At 39.3% G+C, this 21,824-nt stretch overlaps 2 protein-coding genes across 2 annotated transcripts in view; one reads left to right on the top strand and one right to left on the bottom strand.

Moving 5' to 3' along the window:
• Nucleotides 1-1,215: 1,215 nt before the first annotated feature.
• On the bottom strand, nucleotides 1,216-10,292 carry DTD2 (D-aminoacyl-tRNA deacylase 2). The gene is given in 3 exon segments (XM_041484134.1): nucleotides 1,216-1,566; nucleotides 3,519-3,588; nucleotides 8,658-10,292. Coding segments are annotated over 3 exon segments (504 nt in total). The 5' UTR covers nucleotides 8,766-10,292; the 3' UTR covers nucleotides 1,216-1,240.
• A 10,885-nt stretch (nucleotides 10,293-21,177) lies between these two features.
• Nucleotides 21,178-21,824, top strand: part of NUBPL (nucleotide binding protein like) — a 78,799-nt gene continuing 78,152 nt past the window's right edge. Inside the window, exon 1 of the mRNA XM_041484116.1 lies at nucleotides 21,178-21,225. Coding sequence (XP_041340050.1) covers nucleotides 21,178-21,225 — 48 coding nt within the window. The remainder of the gene's footprint in view (nucleotides 21,226-21,824) is intronic.

The raw sequence follows: 21,824 nt of genomic DNA on the forward strand, positions 1-21,824 counted from the left end.
TTAGGATTGTGCAAGCTGTCATCCTCACTAACCATAAGGTTTTACATTTCTTCCAGAATAATTTCTTATTCAAATGGCAATTCTGGATAATTGCTGCAAACCATATAAATGTCTGATTCCACTTTGAACCCTTCTGAACCATAATGCTGGATAAAAAAAAGAAACTTGATTCACAGGATGAACACATTTGTATCAGTTTTGAATTTGCCACATTTTAATACAGCTGTTCTGTTCTTACTGCCTTTCCAGATAGAATTTCCCAATATATCTTCTTAGCACCATCTGTTAATAATATTTATAACAGAACTGCATAGGGGATCAGATGGGAAGGGAGCCCCAAATGTACCAACACTGCCTATAAAAGGAAAGCTAGTCTCTGCCTAGCAACTTCAATGGACAAAAAGCTGGAAGGAAGCAATAGGGGCAGAGGGAACAATGGGATGGCTGCATACATTGTACCATCTTTATTTTTGTTTGCATTTGAATGTTTCTGTTCTTTTCCCGAGGCTCTGCTATGAAGAATTGAGTAGACAGCAAAACCACAGTAACAAGGACATAGACCAAGCTATAGCAGGCAGCCTATCAAAACACATCAGAGATTTCAGAATGCAAACTTCAAGCAAGCAATTTAGTGATACTGCTGGTTTCTAGATGTGCCTCACTTATTCTTCCCTGCAAAGCCCATGATCAGTCCTGTACTGCCCTAAGTCTCCCATCCTTACACACTCCAGTTGAGGGGGATGGACTTTTTTATTTAGTACTTACTCTAAGAGGCTAAAATTCAGTGAATTTGTTTTCAATATATCAGTTAGTTAGAAAAACATTGTCATTTTATAGATAGAAAACATAAAGGTAAAAATTGATGGAAGTACATCTAAATTATTCTTTTTTATCTATAAACCATTTATTCAAGCTATACATGTAATACTTCATTATTTTTTAGCAAAAAATTTTTGCATTATCTCATTTTTGTGGATATTTTGAATTATTGGATCAATATTAACAAATATTTTGACCACATTTCACATGCATATGAACAAAAAACACATACTCATTATAGCAAGGCAGTCTCAGGCATCCTCCTATTTAACGGAATTGGCAACACCAGTACAGATGAGTGGAAGCCTTTTTTAAACTATCTCCCAATGCAATCAAGTAATTTAATGCTTAGAAGAAAAAAAAAAAAAAACCAAAACAAACAAAAGACACCAGTACTGTATTGTGGATACAATTTATTTTTTCAAAATTCGATCAGGTGAGTGTAAGGTCCATTTGTATCCAGTTTTAACACCTGCCTGTTTCCATATGTACCATGCTTGACAAGAACACCGGCTTCCATGCATTTGGCATTGGCAGCCAGTTCTTTTTCACACAAAGTCACAAACTGAGAATAAAGTTCCAACCCTTTTTCTTTTTCAATGTTTGCATGGTACTGCATCTTTCTTCCCTTTGGTTTACCACCTAGGGTAGCTTGTGGTATGATGAGTACATCGCCTGGTAAATCAAGAACAGAGACAAACTTGCCGTTTTCATTTTCACTTAATTTAACATTCAACAGCGTATCAACTGCAAATAAAAATAAAATAAGAGTTAGTATTACTGAAGTGAAATAAACAGGACACCATAAACAAGACCCAACAAATATTTTGACAAACCACTGAGTAAAAGAAACTGTTTATTAATGAACTGAAACATGGACAATCAATAACTACTTAACAAATTAATATGTCTGAGTATTGTGAGGAATGTGAAGGATATTAATATTATATGTCTAAAGTTTTATTTTTGGGGGAAGTGATTGGCTATTTAAAATCCTAAAGGTGATTCTAGTTGGACACCCCCAAAAGAACCCAGGATGCAATTAGTGAGCCTTCCTTAATTGCTTGATACCCAAATAGGTAGCTTTTGCACAACGCTCTGCATTGTAGGACACACCACCCTCAGTGCACTTTGGAGAGTGTTCTGCCCTGACTCTCTTTTCATTCTGGTAGCAGCAGTTTGCAGCAGGACGCAGCACTGATCTGAGCTGAAGGCACAGCTCCACGGTTTGGTCTCAAGTAGAGCAAGTGTCCTTCAGTGCTCCACTTCGAGATGTGCAGCTACCAGTTTGTCACTTGAGACAGGATGTGGGCAGGAAGGTCAGATGCAATTTGCCTTATAAGCCAGAGCATATAAACTTGCAAACAAAATCAATGCATTTACTAACTTTAGATTTTCTGATGTTTCTGTAACAAATCAAATCATTACCCAACTCTGTAAAAGCTGGGAGAATACTAGTCATGCCTCCAAACCCTAAACATAAATGTTTAATGTTGTTAGAAGCAAAAACAGCTGAGTTGTGATTCAGGAACCAAACCCACACACTTAACCAGATTCAAAATATATTTAGGAAACATATTCTCTAAGAGAGGCACTCAAGAAGGATGGTCCTAGATGAATCTCCTGATAGGAAACAGAACTTTCTTTTTCTGGCCTGTTTTAGCTGCCCCACAGCTAAAAATGTAATTATTCTTAAGCTACATTCAACATGGAACTCTCACTAGCACAAAATAAATTTTATATCATAAATATTTAGCATTACAAAAGGACTGTGCCCTCCAAGACCAAGAGAGAACCCCCCTAGGAGTTGCTCTCAGCATTTTTAATAACACTTGTACTTGTACTGCTGATCTCAGCCGGTAGCCTGAAACAGACTGAAATAGTGAAATATTGTTACACAATCTTTATCCAAATCACTAGTATCAGCCAGCCACAGAAAAGGGGCACTTTTATCTGGAATATGCAGCATCACAGAATTTCCCAGGGGAAGCAGTGCTACTGATGGAGGAAAGGAGGGAAAAGAAATAACACAGAAGTAAAAAAAAAACCCACAAAACAGAACAGAAAAAAAAAATCAAGCCAAAACAGCACTGGGTAAAGACAGAAATTGCTACTATTTGACCTTCTCCACAGCATCTTCTCTGCTTCAATGTAAATGTTAAAGTGGATGTGGAGAAGAAGACAAGAATTGCAGATGTTGCTGTTATTGCTTCTGAACCAGAGAACTGCACATGCTAACAGTGTATGTAAGCACCACTGAAGTGACATGGGAAAGACACTGTTTCATTATCCACACAACTCCCTCTACCGGCTATGATTTTAAATAACCTGCACATACAGTGAGATCAGTGGTAAACCACTTATCAAAACAAGCCATGAACTATTTGAAATTCAGTTCTGTCCTGGACTGAACTTATTGCCCGACACATGTACTATGTTAAACAGCAGGTGCAGCATTTTCTTTGTCTGCCAGAATGTTATCAGGGAAATTTGTTTTCTAGGTTGGTCATGAGCAGACAGACCAAGAGGCATGGACAACCATCAAAAGCAACAAGACAGACCAAACTGTTCTTTCAGCCAGATAATCGAGTTAGAACAATGCCATCTCATGGCTTATCCAAATGGCTGCTACCTTCTCTGCCTCAACTGCTCTTCTTCATTTTCAAACAATACAATAATGTCTATGGATTATATCATACCAATTTTTGGGACAAGATCCTCATCAGCACCTTTGAAGAAGCATATGTAGATAACAAGTCCTCTCTGGATCTACAAAAGATTACAGAAAACTATGTCAATGTTTCTCATTATCTATGATGCATGCCTATCATTAAAATGATCAAAAATGACAAAACCACGTAACAAAGAGTAGCTTTAGTTATTCAGTACAGCTTCAGACATTGAGTTTACACACCACACTGTGGAAGATAAGATATATTCTCATTATCTGCAAAATGCTTCTACATACAATTAAGACAATTTAGAAGCCCCATGGGAAGCCAAATTTAGTTGGAATGTAGAGTGTACAGTATTAACATAGACAAGGTGACAAGACAAATTAGTATACTTAAATCCAGCATAAGAAATAATTTAAGCTTTTTTCCTATCAAATGTACAGCTAAAATCAATTTTCAGTATGAACCATGATATTATTTCCAATTATGAAACATGAAAAACACCACAGGACTTCTCAAAGAACTGAATTTTATTTTGATATTGAAAGTCATTTAGTACAATGTAATTCTGAAAAAACCAGAGAGTCTGTTAATTAAATATTTAAATATGATGCCCAACAACTCTGAAGTTGTTCAGAATATTATAAAATTGTTCAAAATACCATTTATAAGCCTGGGTAAAATTTAACTGGCAAAATGGAACTTTTCAGCTGGCTGGTATAAAGTAAAGGATATGCCACATCTTCAGCATTCAGAGCAACTACTTGTAAGAACTATGTATTTGAGGGAAGAATTAGGCCTCTGCAGAGGAGAAAGCACGAGGAAACTCGTGTAGCTTTTCTGCTCACTTGGTCAGTCCATAAGGAATGCACGTGCAACAAGCCGTGCTTTATGAAGCCAAACTGACAGGCTGTGCAGCCAGCAGCAACTATGTCTCACGCACAAGTATACCTGCATGGCTTATCTTCTCTGGGAAAAATCCCAAAGTACCCACAGGCAGACAGGATATAAAGAAACCTCCCCATTGCCTTGTCAAGAATAAGTATATTTTTCATTTTGTTGGAAGAAACATACATCAACTTGTGAAATACCACGGAAGAGATATTAAATAGATTAGCACAGGAAGGAGTTATTAATACCAATGCTATCAAAGCAAAATGATAGAAAATGTAACTTTCTTAACAATACCTTTAAAAAAATATTTTCCTCTATTTGTTTTTTTTCCCCAAATGATAAAGGTTTTTAGTGAAGAAATATTAGCTGTACGCATGAGATTTTTTCCTTTTATTACTGCAGAGATTAAACAAAATGCTCAAGGCAATGACGGAGAAAAGCTATGCCTTCTATACTATTTTTCTAGTGACTAACTTCTGAAAAAAGAGAATGCTCTTTATAGCCAAAATGTCACGTGCTGAGAACTTGAAAAAGTTTTAAATGGCTCCTTTCAAAACTCTTTTTTTTTTGTACAGTCTTACAGCAGTAACAATATTCTGCAAGCAGCTAATTTTAAAGACACAAAAAAGTAAGTAAAGTGACCCCTGCAAATCCTAAGGCCAGACAGATAAAGTAAAACAAAAATCATTCTTTTTTCCAGCCTCTGCCCTTATTTCATGTTTGTTTTTGAATAAACTATTTATCACAAGATGAGACATACATATTGAAGAAAATTAGAGGGACAGGAGGTTAAATGAGAAAACAATTAATTCAGAGACAAGTTAAAGCTGATAGAGGATGCCTCTAATCATACTGCATGTTTATTTTTTTCTTCTAGAACACTTTACAACCATGATATAGTTGAAAGCTATGCAACTACTTGTAAGCTGAAACTTATGGTTTCAACTATGACTGAAAACTCTGGTGCAACATGTACAGCCATGTTTCAACCCCTTGTTAAGTCTTAGGTTATTCTTTAGTTTTCTTAATTGAATAGAAGATGTAAAATTGAATGCAATTACAAGACCAAACCTAATAATAACATGTGTCAGTCTGACCCTTATATCAGTGTTCCCAAGACTGTATCTTAGGATACACCTATATCAGGTGTCCTAAGACTTGTGCTTGTTGTCAATGTAATGTGTAAACATTCTGAACCAAAGCAAAACCACTGCCATTGCTGCAGGTCCTCTGTAACCTATCAAAGCCTAGCTGACTGCTCCTCAGACTTATATTTAATGCACAAAAATTCGAGCAAAATAACACAAATAAGAAGATCATAAATTCAACTTGCTGGTGTGCAAATAGGCACTGCAAGGAAGCTACTCAGTGACTGGACAGGAAAATTGTACTCTATGTGGATTGACCGTGAGCAGTAAAATGCCTACATAAATAAACCAGCAAAGCAAGATACTGTGCAACAGTGACATTTATTAGAGAGTGTCTTCAGTAATCATCAGATCAGGCAACCTGCTGAACCAGATCATGAAAGGCTGAAGTACCCAGCCCCAATGCCATACAGACAGCCTTAGCAACACTGCCTCCAAACGCTGCTTTTCAGCTCTTTTGCAGGAAAAGACAAAAAACTGACTCCTTTCTCACCCTCCTTACTAAATACATTCATCTGTATTTTTCAGGATTTCATTAGCAAAACTGAAATATATTCTGCAAAATATTATCTCTACATTTTACTGCTTTTTTCTCCAAGAAAATGCAATGGATAATAAAATCAGAAATACTTTTAATTCTTAGAAAGTCAGTTCATGAAACTACCTTACATAAATTATTCAGTGACATTTCCATTTCAAGTTCAGATTTACTACCCTCTGGGAAGATTTCTTCATATTTCTTATATTCAGTGCAGCAGAGAGAGATTACATTATCTGCCCCAGGTCACAGAACAAGTCTGTGCCTGGTATTTTGCACGTCTTTTTGCCATAGTAACCAGAAAACAAGTCACGGGAAATAAGATAAGGAAAAGACAGTTTTCCTTGCACGAAGTGTAGGCACTTATACTTTTTAGCTGAATATTCATTTTATGTTTTTTTTCTCCCACAGTTATGAAAGACACCAAACCTTATTTCACCCCTACCTTTACAAGAAGAATTCCTTTTTTCCTTCCCATTTTGCTGTATACCTAAACCTTTTATGGAGGGTATATAACCAAAATTCTCCATAAACATGACATTCTGTGCACAGTAACCCTCAACAAGCCAAAAAACTCAATCATGAAAACACAATGAAGGCAGAGATTCATGCATGTATACTCCTAACCTTTTTCAAGATAAAAAACATCTGCTCTGAAGTTCCTAAAGTACCTACAGGGGTCTCTTACAGCTCAGAAGCTATTCAAAGCCACCTACACAATGTGCCACTTATACTATGCTAGAAATGTCTCAAGGTGACGTCCTACTTTTAATTGGTCATAAAACATCAGGAACACATTGGTTGACCTAAATAATAGCTGATGATGTGTGTACTTTTTTATTTTTGTGGTTTTGTATTGACATGCAAAAATAGGGAGTAAAATTACCCTACCAGAAAATGTCAGCAGCAAAATTTCCTTCCAATAACCTCTAAAGTAGTCATACTAGAGAAAAAATGAACTTCCAGTTGGCTTTTTTTCTGCATGGTGACTAGTTCTTGTTAAAACAGACTTCTCTTAAAAAGCCCCAGGTACCTGGGAAAGATTCCCAAGTACCCATGACAAATATTAGTAAGGTTCATGTCTGAAAAATATCTGCTGGAGATGACCCAAATCTCTTTCAAATTCCTTCAGTGATATCTACTACTTTCCTAGTGATTTTGTAAATTAGAGAGATAAACTATATAACCTCCTTGCAGCAAAGTTGTTCATATCTCTCAACCACAACACGTACCTTTTAAAATAGTTTAAAAGAAAGACAGCAAAATTACATTTCTGCTTTTCTTTACTAGATTAAAATTACTTCTGTGATTAGCAAGCTAGAAATAGATTATTTCTCCTATAGTTATTTTATGCTGGACTAAGTGAATTTTATTGTAATTAATCTTATACTGAGAGGCTAAAAATGTAGTATACAAAGACACACTACGTCTGTGAAACACAGTATCTGTGAGATGACACCTATTTCCTCCCAGTAAAACATTCTGGCTCCCCAGACCATACTGCAGAAACTAGTTCTGCTGGATCCACCTACCCCTTCTGAACAAGGAGAGAAATGTTTTAAGGCTAATGGGAAAGGCAAAGAGTGTACTCTTCAGATGTGCTGAATGAATGCATAAACCCTTTAACCGTGCTAGAGCTTTCACTTTTTAAAATTTATGCAAGTGACTATATTAAGCCCCTTCTGTTGTAACAAAAGACAAAACCAAAAAAAGCCATGGGCTAAACAGCTGACAGTAGCAGAAATGAGTTATTCTAGCGCAGGTAACTCACAAGCAATGACAACTACAGCAGGTCAGTGCATTCCAAAGGGCAGCCTTCATGCTTTGCTAAAGAGCCCTGGGCTGCCTGCATATATACACAGCACAAAGAGTCTGCAGACCTACCTACCTGTGCAGAAGACTATGGGAGGAAAAGGGGGAAAATACGTTTTCCTTAACGTGAGTGGTGGTCTACATGCTAAATTTCATTTTTAGTTAGTGTTGTGGAAAAAAACAAACAAACCGAACAACATCAGAACTACTGCTGCCACAGTCCCATTGCCCTACCTGGCCTTTCTTCTCCAAGTTAACACTATCTCACAACAAACAAAGCCGACAGCCGAGCCCACCAGCCAAGGCTGTAGTGTTTCTGTGAGTGTATTTAAGAAAAGAAGGAACAACACAGTTAGAAGAGAAGCGTGTGGTCGTGGAGCAGTCATGATCCTGACGAGACTTCTGCCTGCGGAGGACTCTGTGGCCCACATGGAGAGAGAAAGAGCAGCAGAGGGCAAGCGCTGTGCGCCTCCTGCTGCTCGTCCCTTTGCCGAAGGGGCTGACTGCAACCTTTGCTGATAACCAGGGGGCGAGGAGAGTGCTCTGGAGGGGAAACGACACGAGGCTAGAACAGGGCTCGAAGCGCAGCCCAGCCCGGAGAAGGAGCAGAAGCTGTCCCCCTCGAATGTCCGAACGCCCACCCTCTCCCGGCGGCGCACGCGCGCAGGGCACGGAGCGCTTTCCCGCTTGCCGCCACGGCCGGCCCCGCTCCGCGAGAGAAGGGGCGATGCCGGCGGTGGGGGGCGGCCCACGGCCCACGGCCCACGTTACCCAGCATCACTGCGCCTCGGAGCCGCTCTCGGGCGGCCGCACCTGCAGGCGGGCGGAGAGGCTCTGCTGCAGCAGGGCCCGGGCCCGCGCCGGCCGCGCCGCCGCCATGGCGAGCCCGCAGCGCTGAGGGCGGGGCCGGGTCACGCCTTTCCGGAGCCCGAGGGTCACGGGCGGCGGGGAGCGTGAGGGGGACCCTGTGCGGATGGATAAACGGGGGCTTATGATCCGCCCTCTCCATGGAGGGGGCTGAATACAAGCTTTGGAACTGTAGAAAGTATTTCTACAGCTCTACTTACCGATGCCGCCGGAAGCGGGCTTTGGTTTCTTGTTTTGATGAGAAAAGAAAGATCTTGTCTTGTGCTGGGGAAATGTTACATGCTTGTGATAAGAGCGGCGTGCTGTATAGTTTATGCATGGAAAAGAAAATCTGAATATTGCTTGTTATTTCTTCTGTTCATTACTTGTTTGTGTTTCAGGTGGCTGAGATCAGCTGGAGTATTTATCTTCAATGATACTGCATTGGAGCAGAGGGAACAGAAAATGCAGTGAGAAGGGATCTGGATATCTAGTGGTCCAGATCATCTGGGAAAATGAAGCGCATAGTTTTGAAATGAACTCCCATTGCTAATGGGAAAAGTTAAAATATTGCAAGTGGTTCTTTTATTATCTTCCAGGTTTTTTGCTACATACCCTGATACTCCTTGAGCAGCTGCAAAACTGAAAGAGTTGTGTCTTTCTCCCATAGATGAATTCTGACAGAGATAAGTTTTGGACAATACTGCCTTCATTCAAGTCAGGATAGAATGATGTGGAATTCAGTATCTCTCTCCAAATTAATTTTATGACTGGAGATTTCATTTTTACAACTGTGTTTTAAAATATTGTAATTTTTTTAAAATAAAAAAGTTAGTATATAGCAGTGTGAGTAAGAAGCTGAATTTTAGTACCTGGAATCTATCATAGAGTAAGATTACCAAAGATACTTATTGAACAGCAAGGGCCAATATGCACTTCTGAATAATCAGTGTTACATACAGGGATATAGTCAACTTCTGTCTGTCATTTTAAAAAGATTATTGATGTGTGTCCGATGAGGTTGTTCTTCCCAAAGCAAACCTTCCTGGAAGAACGGGAAATTGCACTAGGTAGTTAGTGTATGAAGTAGCTCATTTTTTGTTAGCTGTATGAGGTGTTTTTATTCAAACTCTGCTAATTTTATGTAAAGTACCTTCTGTCCATTTACTTGAAAACTGTATCCCCAGACTCATTAAGAAGAGTTTAATGAGGTAGAAATCCATTTAAAATGAGAGGGTTTTCCATATATATTTGTGATATAAATTGATTGTTAAAGAAAATGGATTTTGCTACAGTCTGAGCAAATTATAATAAGCAGATTATAGAGGGCTATTAATATATAAGGATATTGATTGTTATTTGGTGCTGTGCCATTATTTACACCAGGGTATGATGGAGAACATTTATTCATGTGCAGGTTTCACTACAAATGCCTGTGAAACATTGCATAGGAAAAATGAGTACGACATCATTGTTTATGTATGGATTCTTGGTGGAATTATGTCGTATTTTCCTTGGGAAGCTGTTGTAGTGTGCTTTTATACTTTGTAATTATTACTTTGTAATAGTTTTGATCTGTTGTACCTTGAATTTCTTGAATCTTACTGGCTTATTGTTAGATTAAGGGCCTCTCTTTTTAGGCCAAGGAGTGATAGTAAATTTGTTGGATAAATTTTAGGCATGGATTTGGATTTGACTGTGGGTTTTATATTAAAAAAAACCCCCACCTCCTGACATCTAAAGAATATATCCATGCATAAAATATATTGGTATTTTTATCAGGTACTATATAAAGACATTTTTCTGCATGTTTTGGATTTGACAGTTGTCCCAGAATATTTCCTGTATCCTCTCTGCTTGTTGTCACTGGATCTGAAAGTAGGTATTTTGAGAATGGCACCCAGAAGACATTTCTGGTTATTTTCAGATCACTTCTCTTTCAGAGGGGCAGATGGCAGTCTCACAAATTGCAGCAGAGGTGTGTTTTTCCTTACCCTTTGTGGGAATGGTTAAGTGTCTAAGTTTAGGACGTGTTTGGACAACACTCTCGAGCACATGGTATGATTCTTGAGGGGTCCTGTGCAGAGCCAGGAGTTAGACTTGAAGATCCTGATGGGTCCCTTCCAACTCAGCATATACTGTGATTCTGTGCATATTTGGAACAAATCCTTTAGTCAAGAGGTAGGTGGATGCTGGAAGGAAGCCTGTGTGGGGACTCAGCTTTCTCCTTGTCTTTCAGTACCAAAATGATCTCAAGTGGTTGAATTCTTCCCTGGGGATGTTTTATTTTGAGGATGTTTTATTTTATTTTAGTTTGAGTTGACTGCACCTTTGAAGGGACAAGATGTATCTGGGATGTTTTTCCTTTGTCTGTGGTGTCTGAAACATGATCACTGGTCTTTCATGGAGCTATCACATTGACAGAGTTGCCCCTATCTGTTTTGAAGAGAAACTATACAAAGCTGCAGCAGCGCTTAGATAGCAAAGATACAAAGTAGGTTGCTGGCAGGGGTTATATCTTGGTAGAACTTCCTCCTTTGGGACAGATGGAGCTGAAAGAATCCAGAGTGTCAAGGGAAGAATTAGGTAACATTTCATTTTCTCCATTGCCAAAGTTGGAACTCTTCCCTTGCACAACAAACAAAAAAATTGCATCACTTAGAATCATTTAGTAAAGAATCCTCGGTGGGAGACGCTACTGATGTGAAGGGTGAGACAGAATGTGCCAGCTGTTAAAGATTGCTGTTAAGAGACTCATCATCAGAGAATGGCCTGGAAAGTAGAATTTGCAACAATGAATTGCAAATTTCCATCACAAGGTAAAGATATTTCACAAAATAATTTGTAAATTGGGATTCATGTTGAAATAAAGTAAAATTTCAATTTGGCTATGTTGAAACAATAGGTCAATCATCAAATAAAAAAGATATTCCATATCTCTAGTCCAAGATGTTTAAACTGCCACAGGACAGCTTAGAATGTTAATGTGATTTGTTTCTGAAGTGATGTTTATGATCATACATCTTGAACTGAGTCAAGAGTCCTTCATTTTCTGTTGGAGGGTGACCTCTTTTTCTTCTCTTTTTCTCCCAATTTACTTATTTTGTTTCTCTTTTTGAGCTACTTGCCTTATCAAAGATAGCACAAATAGGTTCTCTGCCTCCTATATTTGGTGATTATTTTTTGTATCCTATTTCTCAGTCTGGTTCAAGACCCAGTTAAGCCTACTGCAGCCTCAGAAATGTTAGTTGAAATGCTGATTAGCTGGAAGAGACAAGGTACTGCTCAACAGCAGTGTGGGTGCAGAGAGAATTAGCTGGTGATTTCAGAATAATTTTACTTCTAAGACATGTTATGATGACTGTATTTAGTACTGACTTATTCAAAGTACTGTCCAGAGATTAGGAGTATGTCTGCCTCCCAACTATTATCCTCCTTCCTCCAGAGGTATTTAAATAAGAAAACCAAAGAGGGCATGAAGAATTTTCCTAGTACAAGTCAGACAGCAGAAATGAGCAGTCCTGTCAAAGACTACAAGTATGGCACAATGCCTGTGCAGAGCTACCAGAAACAGCTCTTCCAGAGAAGAGACAGACTGAAGACTATAATCTACTTTGCCTTCCAAACTGTCCCCCAGGTCTGTCCAGCATTTGAAAGAACCATTGCAGACTTCTGGGGGAAGGTGGTTGAAAGGAAGATGGTAGTGTAATATTTATCTTTGTGCTTTGTACCATACCTCTGAGGAAGGTCACGGCTTCTTCAGTCCCAGTTCTGTAGCATCAGAGTTGGTCCACCTCTTTAGCTCTTCCAGCAGAGCCAATTTAGTGTCCCCACAAATGTCAGAATTGTTTGCAATGAAGTCTGGTATTCCTGTTGTGGAAGTACAGTTCTGTGATTTGAGCAGTTGATTTTATCTGCTAGTTGTGTTTAAAGAAAGCAACAAAAATTTAATACATGATTAAAAATAGATTAGTGTTTTGTTTAGTCCTTCATACAATTACAAAACAGACACTGAAATGTGTTATAGCAATCAAAAGTTAATTAAACTTTTGAAAAAAATAACAGATTCAATGTGAAAGCTGTGTCAGATACAATTACTGTTTTTTATTGTGACAAGAAGAAATTTGCATCTATTAGGGGAAAAACGTAGCCAGATAAAAGACACACAATCTGCTTGTTTACTGTGATTGCCTAAAGGAAGTAAGAACAGTGTTAGTCAGTTTCTTTCTCATTGGGCCTAATGTGACATTTAGCTACTCTATTTTTTCCTGCTTGGGTGTCTCCTGAACCAAATCTTTGTCTGTATGATTGACAGGCATTAATGTTAAAAGGACTTCTGTATGGTGCTCCAGTGGAATCAACAGAGCAGTGGGGGCAGCCTACCTGCAGTGCGTGCCACGGGGTCTCACTGTAACATGATGGACTGCTTAGAAGCAAATGTTTATTCTTTATTTTCATGGAATTCAGCTGATCCCATACACTCATATGCTCTTTCTTGTGCAGAGCCAATCTTGAGTTTCAACACCTCACTCTTAATTCTGGGATTCAGTGGGAGGCTGAACAGTCATGAAGCTGGCTCATGAGGAGTCCCTCACAGGTCAGCAGTTTTCTGCCTTACCATTAGGAATGGCATTGCCAGATCCAGGTTGATCCCTGCAGGTGTATCCAAATGGACTTGCTTCCCTGGTCTCCTGAGTTTGGGATCTGGGTTCTACACAGCAGGAGCACATGAAAACAACTTGGGTGTAGGACAGTAGTGACTCAATGGTGAGGGAGGCAGCACCCAGCACTGAGCTAGAAAAGGGTAACCTTGTGGTCAGAGGGCCTAGAGCAAATGGGGCAGGAGTAAAAGAGCTCAGTGACAGTCAACAGCTGTACAAGCTGTTTGCCATCCCTGAGCAAGCTCAGCAGGGCCACCCAGGCCACCCTTGACCAGTCAAAGCCAGCTTCAGCTTCCTGTGCTCTGTATGGAGCTGCTGACCACACAAATTCAGAGCCTGGCACTGCTCTGGGAGGTGGGGGTCTGGTTTGCTTCAAGACCCTGAGCTAGCCCATGCCTGGCTGATATAGATGGTGCTGCAAACTGGGTTCCTCCTGATGGAGGAGGTATTTAGTACAGGCACAATAGAGCACAGCTCCTACATTCTTTGTTTTCCTACCATCAGGGTTGGTCTGCTGCATCATACTCCTCTACCCCTCCCATGTATAGCAATAAAAGTCTGTTCTATCCAAGTATTGCTGCATCACTGCTCTCTTCACTTTATAAACAATTTTGCATCAGCAATTAGTACTACAGAATGGGGATGTGTTATTTAATCCCTTTTTTTTCATCTTCAGTGAGAAATTTTGATGATAATATGAGGATGTTGCTATAGACAAAGATGTGTCCATATCTTCTAGGGTCTGAAACTTGAGCTTCCATGTTTTTGGTAGATGCCAGATGATGTGTAACATCAGAGTATTGACATAAATCCTCACATTATTAAAAATGGACATGAGATGTGGCTTTTTCTGTTCCTTTCACAAACACTATGAGAGTCATTTATTATTCTCTCTGTACCTGGAGGACTCCTTGCCTCCAGTTACTGTTGAGTATGCAGGCATAATAAGGCTGCATGTCATTTTTTTTCATTTATATGGATGATTTTCAAAGTGAAACTCACCAACGCTTCAGGCCAAAAGCTTTCTCCTTGAGTCACAGCTCCTATCATTTTTTCCCCTCAGGCATACTGATCCATAGCTAGTCAGGGAAGCATGCACAAAAATGATAGGTCATTAGGAAATTCTCTGAATGGCAAACCTCTGAAGTCAGCCCAGCGCTATTTGCCATACATCGTGATAAAATTTGTGTGTTTGAGGAGGCACTAATTATATGCTTGGTCTGCCATTTATGAGTTGCTGGAGCTGTTGTTTCCAGAACACAGCAACCTCTTTCACAGCATAGTTCAGCAAGATTGCCAGGGAACAGTGAGCCAAGCAAGGGTTGACAGATTTTGGCATTTTATTCCCTTCAATGAAATAATATTGCATTGCAACACAAATTGATACCTCACTTTGCCATAGTGCAACATCATATACTGGTACAGTGATGTTGATCTGTGGGCTTTTCTTAAAATTATATTTTGGGAACTCATTTCCCTTAGAACAAACGGCAACTGTAAGACTTCCATTTACGATCAGCCTTTGGTTTTTGATGGTTTGTTTCAGTAATACAATAGTTTAAAAAATCCTTTCTTTATATATATATATATACATACATACACCTTTCATTATTTTAACCCACATACATAAAATGTGACCTTGGGAAGAAGAAGCAAATGTTTAATACAGTGAGATAAATAATAAAAGATTGTAAATTCTAATGAATATTCATGGAGTCAAATAAGATAATAAACATGTCAAGAAATTATGTGGCTTCCTGCTATGACTTCCAGTGTAGATTAACATGTTTCAAAGAGTAGTGTCAAAAATTGTTTTTCAATTTTTAATTTTTGCACTTTCTCAAAGCACCAATTTTTGTAATGCATGTTTCTGAATTAATTTAGGATGATACTACTAATGTATTACTAGATAGCTCAGAAGCATTGCAATGATAGGATTTTTCACATATTCTTTGATTGGCTTATTTTTTTTAAGCTGCCAAAGAGTCATGGTTTCTTTCTTTTACAAAAGATGCTTAATTTTGCTACAGAATGAAAGTGAAACATTTTATCTTCAATATTTGAAGTTATAAAAGAACAGAAAAATAGTATTTGGTATAACTTTTTCTTATAGAGCTTTTTATTTCACAGATAATTCTTGGAACTGCTGGAGGCTTACATTTTTATGATTAACAGAATAAAACAATTACTCTGTAACTTGGGATATTTTAATATCAATTACAGATGTTTTATCTTTCCTTGGATACTCTGTTGCCCATAGGAGAAAAAATAATCATGTCTTCATAGTAACAGTCCCAGTGAGGACCATATCCAGATTAAAAAATCCTTCATTTTGGTGCCCACAGATAAATTCCAGCACAAATATGACAACTTTTAGGTCCTGTTACAGAAAATACAGATCTAATAAAGCACTCTGTAACTTGGAGAATGATCCAGCTCAGTTTCAGGTGAACCTCTAGGCTACATCTGTGCTAAGAATCAACAGTGGGAAATACTCTTGGCCATTGCAACTCATTTTTACTCCCTGACATAGTTTTGGCCAGGGCTTGCTCACTAAGAAAAATATTCTGTTCCTAGTTCATCAGTTAAGAATCAGTTAAAAACCTCTGGCTCAGTGTGAAACCTTGAAGAGTTACATTCACAGCTGAGGAAGAACCAGAGGATTGTGTTCCAAGAATCAGTGCTCTGGCTTCCCAGGATAGAGTGTGCCGCAGCTCTACATGACAATGCTTCATACAGGGGGCACTGACAATGGGGAGTGTTCTTGGGTCACAGTTCTTTTCATCTGAGATTGGTCCTGGCACATGAACCTCTGGAGCAGGCTGCTACAATTGTGTAAGGTTGTCAGAATTGTGTAAGTGGTCCATACACAGCCCGAGTTTATTGGTGCCTTCTGAAATTGCACTGCTACTGCAGGGATTTATGAGATAAGTATTGAATCACTATGGAGCAAAACTGAACTGGTTTAGAACATTGTCACAGACATAGTTATGAAAAATCCTTTTGCCAGGATCTTTTCTCCTGAGAAGCTGGGAAGCTTCAGCTTCTCCATGTTTTGCTGCTTTGGAATGTGATTTGGAGAATTGTTTACCCAGCATATGAAATTGTTTTTACTTGGTGACCAATGACAGCTACCTGTGTTGAGGCTGTGAGCAGTCACAAGATTTTGTTATCATTCCTTTCCTTTCCTTTCTTTTCTAGCTTTCTGATGGATCCTTTCTCTTTATTCTTTTTAGTATAGTTTTAATATAGCATTTTAATATAATATAATATCATAATAAATCAGCCTTGTGAAACATGGAGTCAAGATTCTCATCTCTTCCCTCGTCCTGGGACCCTCGAACACGACCACAGAACATTAACCACATTTTAAAAATAATTACACAAAACCCAGTAAAAATGGATATAATGTTTCAATCAGCACCATTGATGAAATAAGACTGATTTGCTACATAAAACTTGTTTAGGCTCAGGGTTCTGTTGTTAACAAAAATGTTTCCTGTAAAACAAGCTTGTTACTGAGAAAAATGAATGAAGAGCAGAATTAAAGTAATTTCAGAAACTGAAACTGTGATTGTTGTTGTGACTCAGATCTGTAGTGTCAAATGGTTTACTGAAGCTTTCAGGAAAGTCACCATCATTTTTTATTCTGTATTTTATACTGTCTAAAGCAACAGAACTCTTTCTGCACCTGAAACTCTTATAATACCAATTTATCTCCATTACTAAAAATAAATATAGGAAAGAAGAAAAGACAGAAAATGCCAGTCTTCCTTCAGTGTTGGTAAAATATACAGCGAACAATAGGAATAGTTTCAAACCCTTTGTTTTTATCTTCAGTTGTGAAAATACTGGTAATTTGTGTTAATTCCATTCATGCAGGGAATATCTATATAGGTAAGGTACCTAAGAAAAATTATATGGCTTTGTAACAGAAAGGCGTATTCAATAAAATAAACTTTTAATTTTCTGCACCACTTCCTAAAGGTTGGAAAAATTGTTGTAATATAAGCTGCATCTTCACTGTGATGTGACTGTTATTATAGAAAGCAATGTTAACCTGAAGAACCTGACTGACTTCAGAAGAATCTAGTAACAATTTAAATAAGGTTTTCATCTCTGCTTGATTGTGAAGGACTGCATTGTTTAAAATTCCACAGGAAAGCAATATATAAACTAAATCAATATCAGTTCTTAGAGACTTTCTTCCTCCTTTAGTGAAACTGAATGAAAGCAAACAATTTCTTTTCAGTTTTAGATTTGGCAAAGCTTTCACATAGGATGAAGCTACTTATGTTGTCTTATATTTATTGGCAACACTATTACACATGATAAAGAAAAATTATTAAAATTTTACTGTTTCTTGTGTGTTTTCTTTGTGCTTGTTAAAGGTGTTGCATTTTCAAATACTGCCACACATAATAAACAGATTTTTTTCTTAAATTAGGTAATATTTTATATGAAAACTCAGGTAAACCTGCCTTGTTTTGAAGGGATAATTGAAATCGGAATGTGTTAAAATCCCTTGAGCCAAATTTACTTTGCAACAAGTGGGCATAACTGCCTCCATGCAGTGACATCAGTGATGTTGACCTTGGTCTAAGCCTAGCAGGAAAAAGACTTTAGAAAAAAAATTCCAGTGAATGACAGAGGGTAATACCACAACAGAAGGACTTTCCTCATATATTCCTGCAATTGTTTTCTCCCCTAGTGTCTGAAATTCCCTATTTACACATTTTAGAGATGTGCCTTATTGATATATCTGGAGCCTGTTACCTCCAGGTATGCCACTGTGCCCCCGTGCACAAGCTCTGCCAAGCTGATGCTGGTCTGTGTAGGACCAGATCAGCATTTCGGCATTAAGTAAAGCAATGTGGAAGTTGCTTTAACTTCCATGAGGAACACAGCAAAGACAAAAAAAGGAGCTCAGACCAGTAGGCATTTTGGCTTGGATTATTCTGCAGCCTGATACAGTTTGTCAGCCTCACAGGAGAATGCTGTTTTGGCAAGAGCATGGTCTCAGAGCTGCCAAAGGGAGGAGGCGGCAGCTATCCTGAGACACAGTGAGGCAATATTGGCTGAGCCAAGAGGAAATGCTAAGAGCCCAAGGCTCATTAGCCAGGACAGAGCCCTGAACCAAGTAATTATCACCACGTGACAAAAAAAGATAAAAAGCATAATTTTTACCTTATTTATCTTAAAGGTACCAGCCAGGGAGGGAAAAACCCCAGAATCTGACACTCTCATGCCACACACACTCATCCTAGTATGCAGTGTGTACCTCTGTGGCCAAAGGTTGCAGGCCTGGTCATGAAGCTAAAATGATCCCTTGGTTCTGAAGAATCTTTCTTTTGCCATTCTTTAATATATTTTCTAGTTCAAATAGTGTCTGAAATAAATGGCTTTTATGAGAAAGAGTTTGCAGTTACTATATTATTAATGTGGTACTATGCAGACACCCAGAAATGAGAAGGGATACTTTTTAAAAGTCACTTACATCCTACTGCACACAAACCAACCTAATTATCTACCAAGTAATTTTTCAAATGTTATTTTGTTTTTAAATTTTGGAGTTGTTTTGGCAAGAAATCTTTCCTAGCTATACCTGCATACCCTTAATTGATTTGGGGTAGAGAAAGGATACATTTAAACACAAGACAATCTAATTTCACACAAAAATCAGTTCTATTTTTATCATGTTATTGTTCAGGTTGAATAGCAATTTAGAGTCTATGAAACATTTTCCTACATTTACTTAGAGGAAATATTATCAATTTGCATTAAAATTAAATATTGCATCTTTCATTTTGTTACACTTCTGAACTCTGAAGTGGAATTTTCTGAAAGATGCTGATACTACCTGTAGTTTCCATCAAGACTCATGTCTGGCAGTAAAAATTTTGTTAATTTTTGGTTGCATTTTCCTGGACTCATATTTTACCACTGTATGTTGTGTTGCATGTTGTGCAATAATATACCAGTCAAACAACATAGAACAATATTTTCAAATGCTAAAATGTAAATGGGAAGCCAAGAGCAATTGTGAGAATTGTACAATCCAAAAAATTCTCTTCACAATTAGGAGAGATGGAAACACTACCCAATCAAACTGCAGTGCATTCCACTGAAGTCAAGGCATTTTGAAAATGCCTGCTGTATTGCTGAGCAAATTGATTTCCTTTCTAATGGCCAAATGAAACATTTCATACTCATATTCAATACAAGCTACTGTCATGTTAGCTACCTTGCTAACAGGGTAGTTAACAAACTAGTGCTTGAATAAATTATTAAAACTAAAAATATTGAGGATTGTTAGCTCAATTTCAGCTTGTGCTAGATCAGCTTTACAAAACCCCACAAAAATATTTTCATATTATTGTTGTCCGTGTTGGAGCTATTCTCAAAATGAAGAAGTGTGTTGTACATTTGCACCATGTTCCTTTCCCTGTAAAGGCCTCGAAGTGACCCGTATCTCAAGTGTGTGCCGAGCCACGATCCCTCAGTACCGACTCCATTGATGTGACATGCACTGTATCTTGCACTCTAACACTGCCTCCAACTGCTCCGGGTAGGAAAAACAATTATGCAAATTTCCTGCAATGCAAAAGGTAACATGATTTCCAAAGGCAGTGAAAAAAAGCCCTGGACTCTATATCACAGTTTCAAAATGCAGTGGCTTGTTAGTTTTCAGTATTCTTTTTCAGTTTGGTTTGACAGTAGGGTAAATTATTGGGAAATGATTTGACCTCTTCAGGTGTCTGTGGACATGCAAAATACAGCTGCCTGTAGATATGCAAATTATGCTCATGTGGGTACATCAAAAATGTAGGCTAAATGAGAATCACTTCAAAGATAGGAAAAAAAAATATTTTCAGCATTGTAATTTATGTGTTGTAGCTGAGCACTGGAACATGCCTTTGGCTTGCTTGATTAGAACTTTTAATAATATAATTTAAAAAGAAACATTTAAAATGGTGAAAATTCTGCTCACTGTGAAAGAGAGGAAATGTTTATTATAATAAACACTTTAAACTGATGTAAAAACTGATGTAAACAAATCCTCTGATCCATTACACAGTACAGCAGACACCAACAAAAGACTGTGTCTACACTGTATTTTATATCTGCAAACTAATGACCTGAAATTGCTAAGATCTGAATTATTTCTATAAAATCACTTAGCTGAATAAGGACTATTCACAAAATTTTATGAGCAAATCATGTCAAACCAATCTAATTTCCTTTCACAAGGTAGTTACCAGGCTTGTAGGTGGGAGAGAAGCAGGAGATGTGTGTCTTAAAGCTTTAAGCAAACCTCACATGACATAAGGAACAGAAATGGGTTTTGATGAACTTCTACTGAGTGAGGGTAAACTGGATGATCAAAACTGTCACCAGAACAATGTTCAGTGCCAAACAATAGGACAAGAGGCAAAGGGCAGGAACTGATGCACAGGAAGTTCCACCTGAATTTGAGGAAGAAGAACTTTGTTGTGCAGGTGATCTAGCACTGGAGCAGATTGCTAAGAGAGGCTGTGGAGTCTCCCTCACTGGAAATATTTAAGAACCGTCTGGATGCAATCTAGAATGACCCTATCTGGGCAAGGAGGTTGGACCAGATGATCCACGGTGGTGGCTTTCCAACTTGACTAATTCTGTGACTCTTAAAAAACCCAACGAATCAAAAAATCCAAATTAAAATAAGCAAAAACCCCACCAAACAGGTGGCATCTGTCTCGGCTACAGGTCTCTTTGTTCTTTTACGTAATGATCCAAAGGAGGAAATGGGATATATGCTCGCCGCTTGCGCCGCTCCGTCCGCCGGCTCCGCGGTGAGTGAGGCGGGAGCTGCGCCGTGCGCCGCGGCCTCCGGGGCGGGCGAGGGCCGGGCTGTGTTGGGCTGTCCCTGTGTTTGCGGGGCTGCCGTGGGAGCGGCAGGCGGGACGGTCTGTCCGTGCGCGGTGCCCTGACGGACCGTGTCCTGTGGCAGCCGGTTCGGCAGCAGCGTCCCTGCGGGAGGGGATGCGGTCGCTGCAGGTGTTGACGGCGGGGGCGAGTCTGGGGCAGCGCCGGGCCGGGAGAGCAAGATGGATGGGCTCTGCCCCGTTTTTACCCGGACTCGCGTGAACTCCGTGGGAGCAGTGCGCGGCGCCCGTGGCGGTACCGCTGTGCCAGCGAGGAGCAGGTGGGACTCTGCCTGCGGGGATGCTCGGCTCGGCCGCTCCGTCCGTCCAGCCGTGCTGGCCCTCCGTGTGGCTCTCCTGCGGCAGGAGCAGCGCCCGCCCGTGTGCGGTGCCTGTGGCACGGCTCAGGGCAGGGACAGCCCTCGGGCAGCGCCTGTCCGGCACCGCCTGCCCTCAGCACCTCGGGCTCCTGCTCCTCCGCTGTTGCTGTATTTGTTGTGCCTGAAACAGCTGTACCGAAGTCTAGT

Source organism: Pyrgilauda ruficollis, unplaced genomic scaffold, assembly GCF_017590135.1.
Source record: "Pyrgilauda ruficollis isolate IOZ18807 unplaced genomic scaffold, ASM1759013v1 scaffold63, whole genome shotgun sequence".
Classification (NCBI taxonomy): Eukaryota; Metazoa; Chordata; class Aves; order Passeriformes; family Passeridae; genus Pyrgilauda; species Pyrgilauda ruficollis.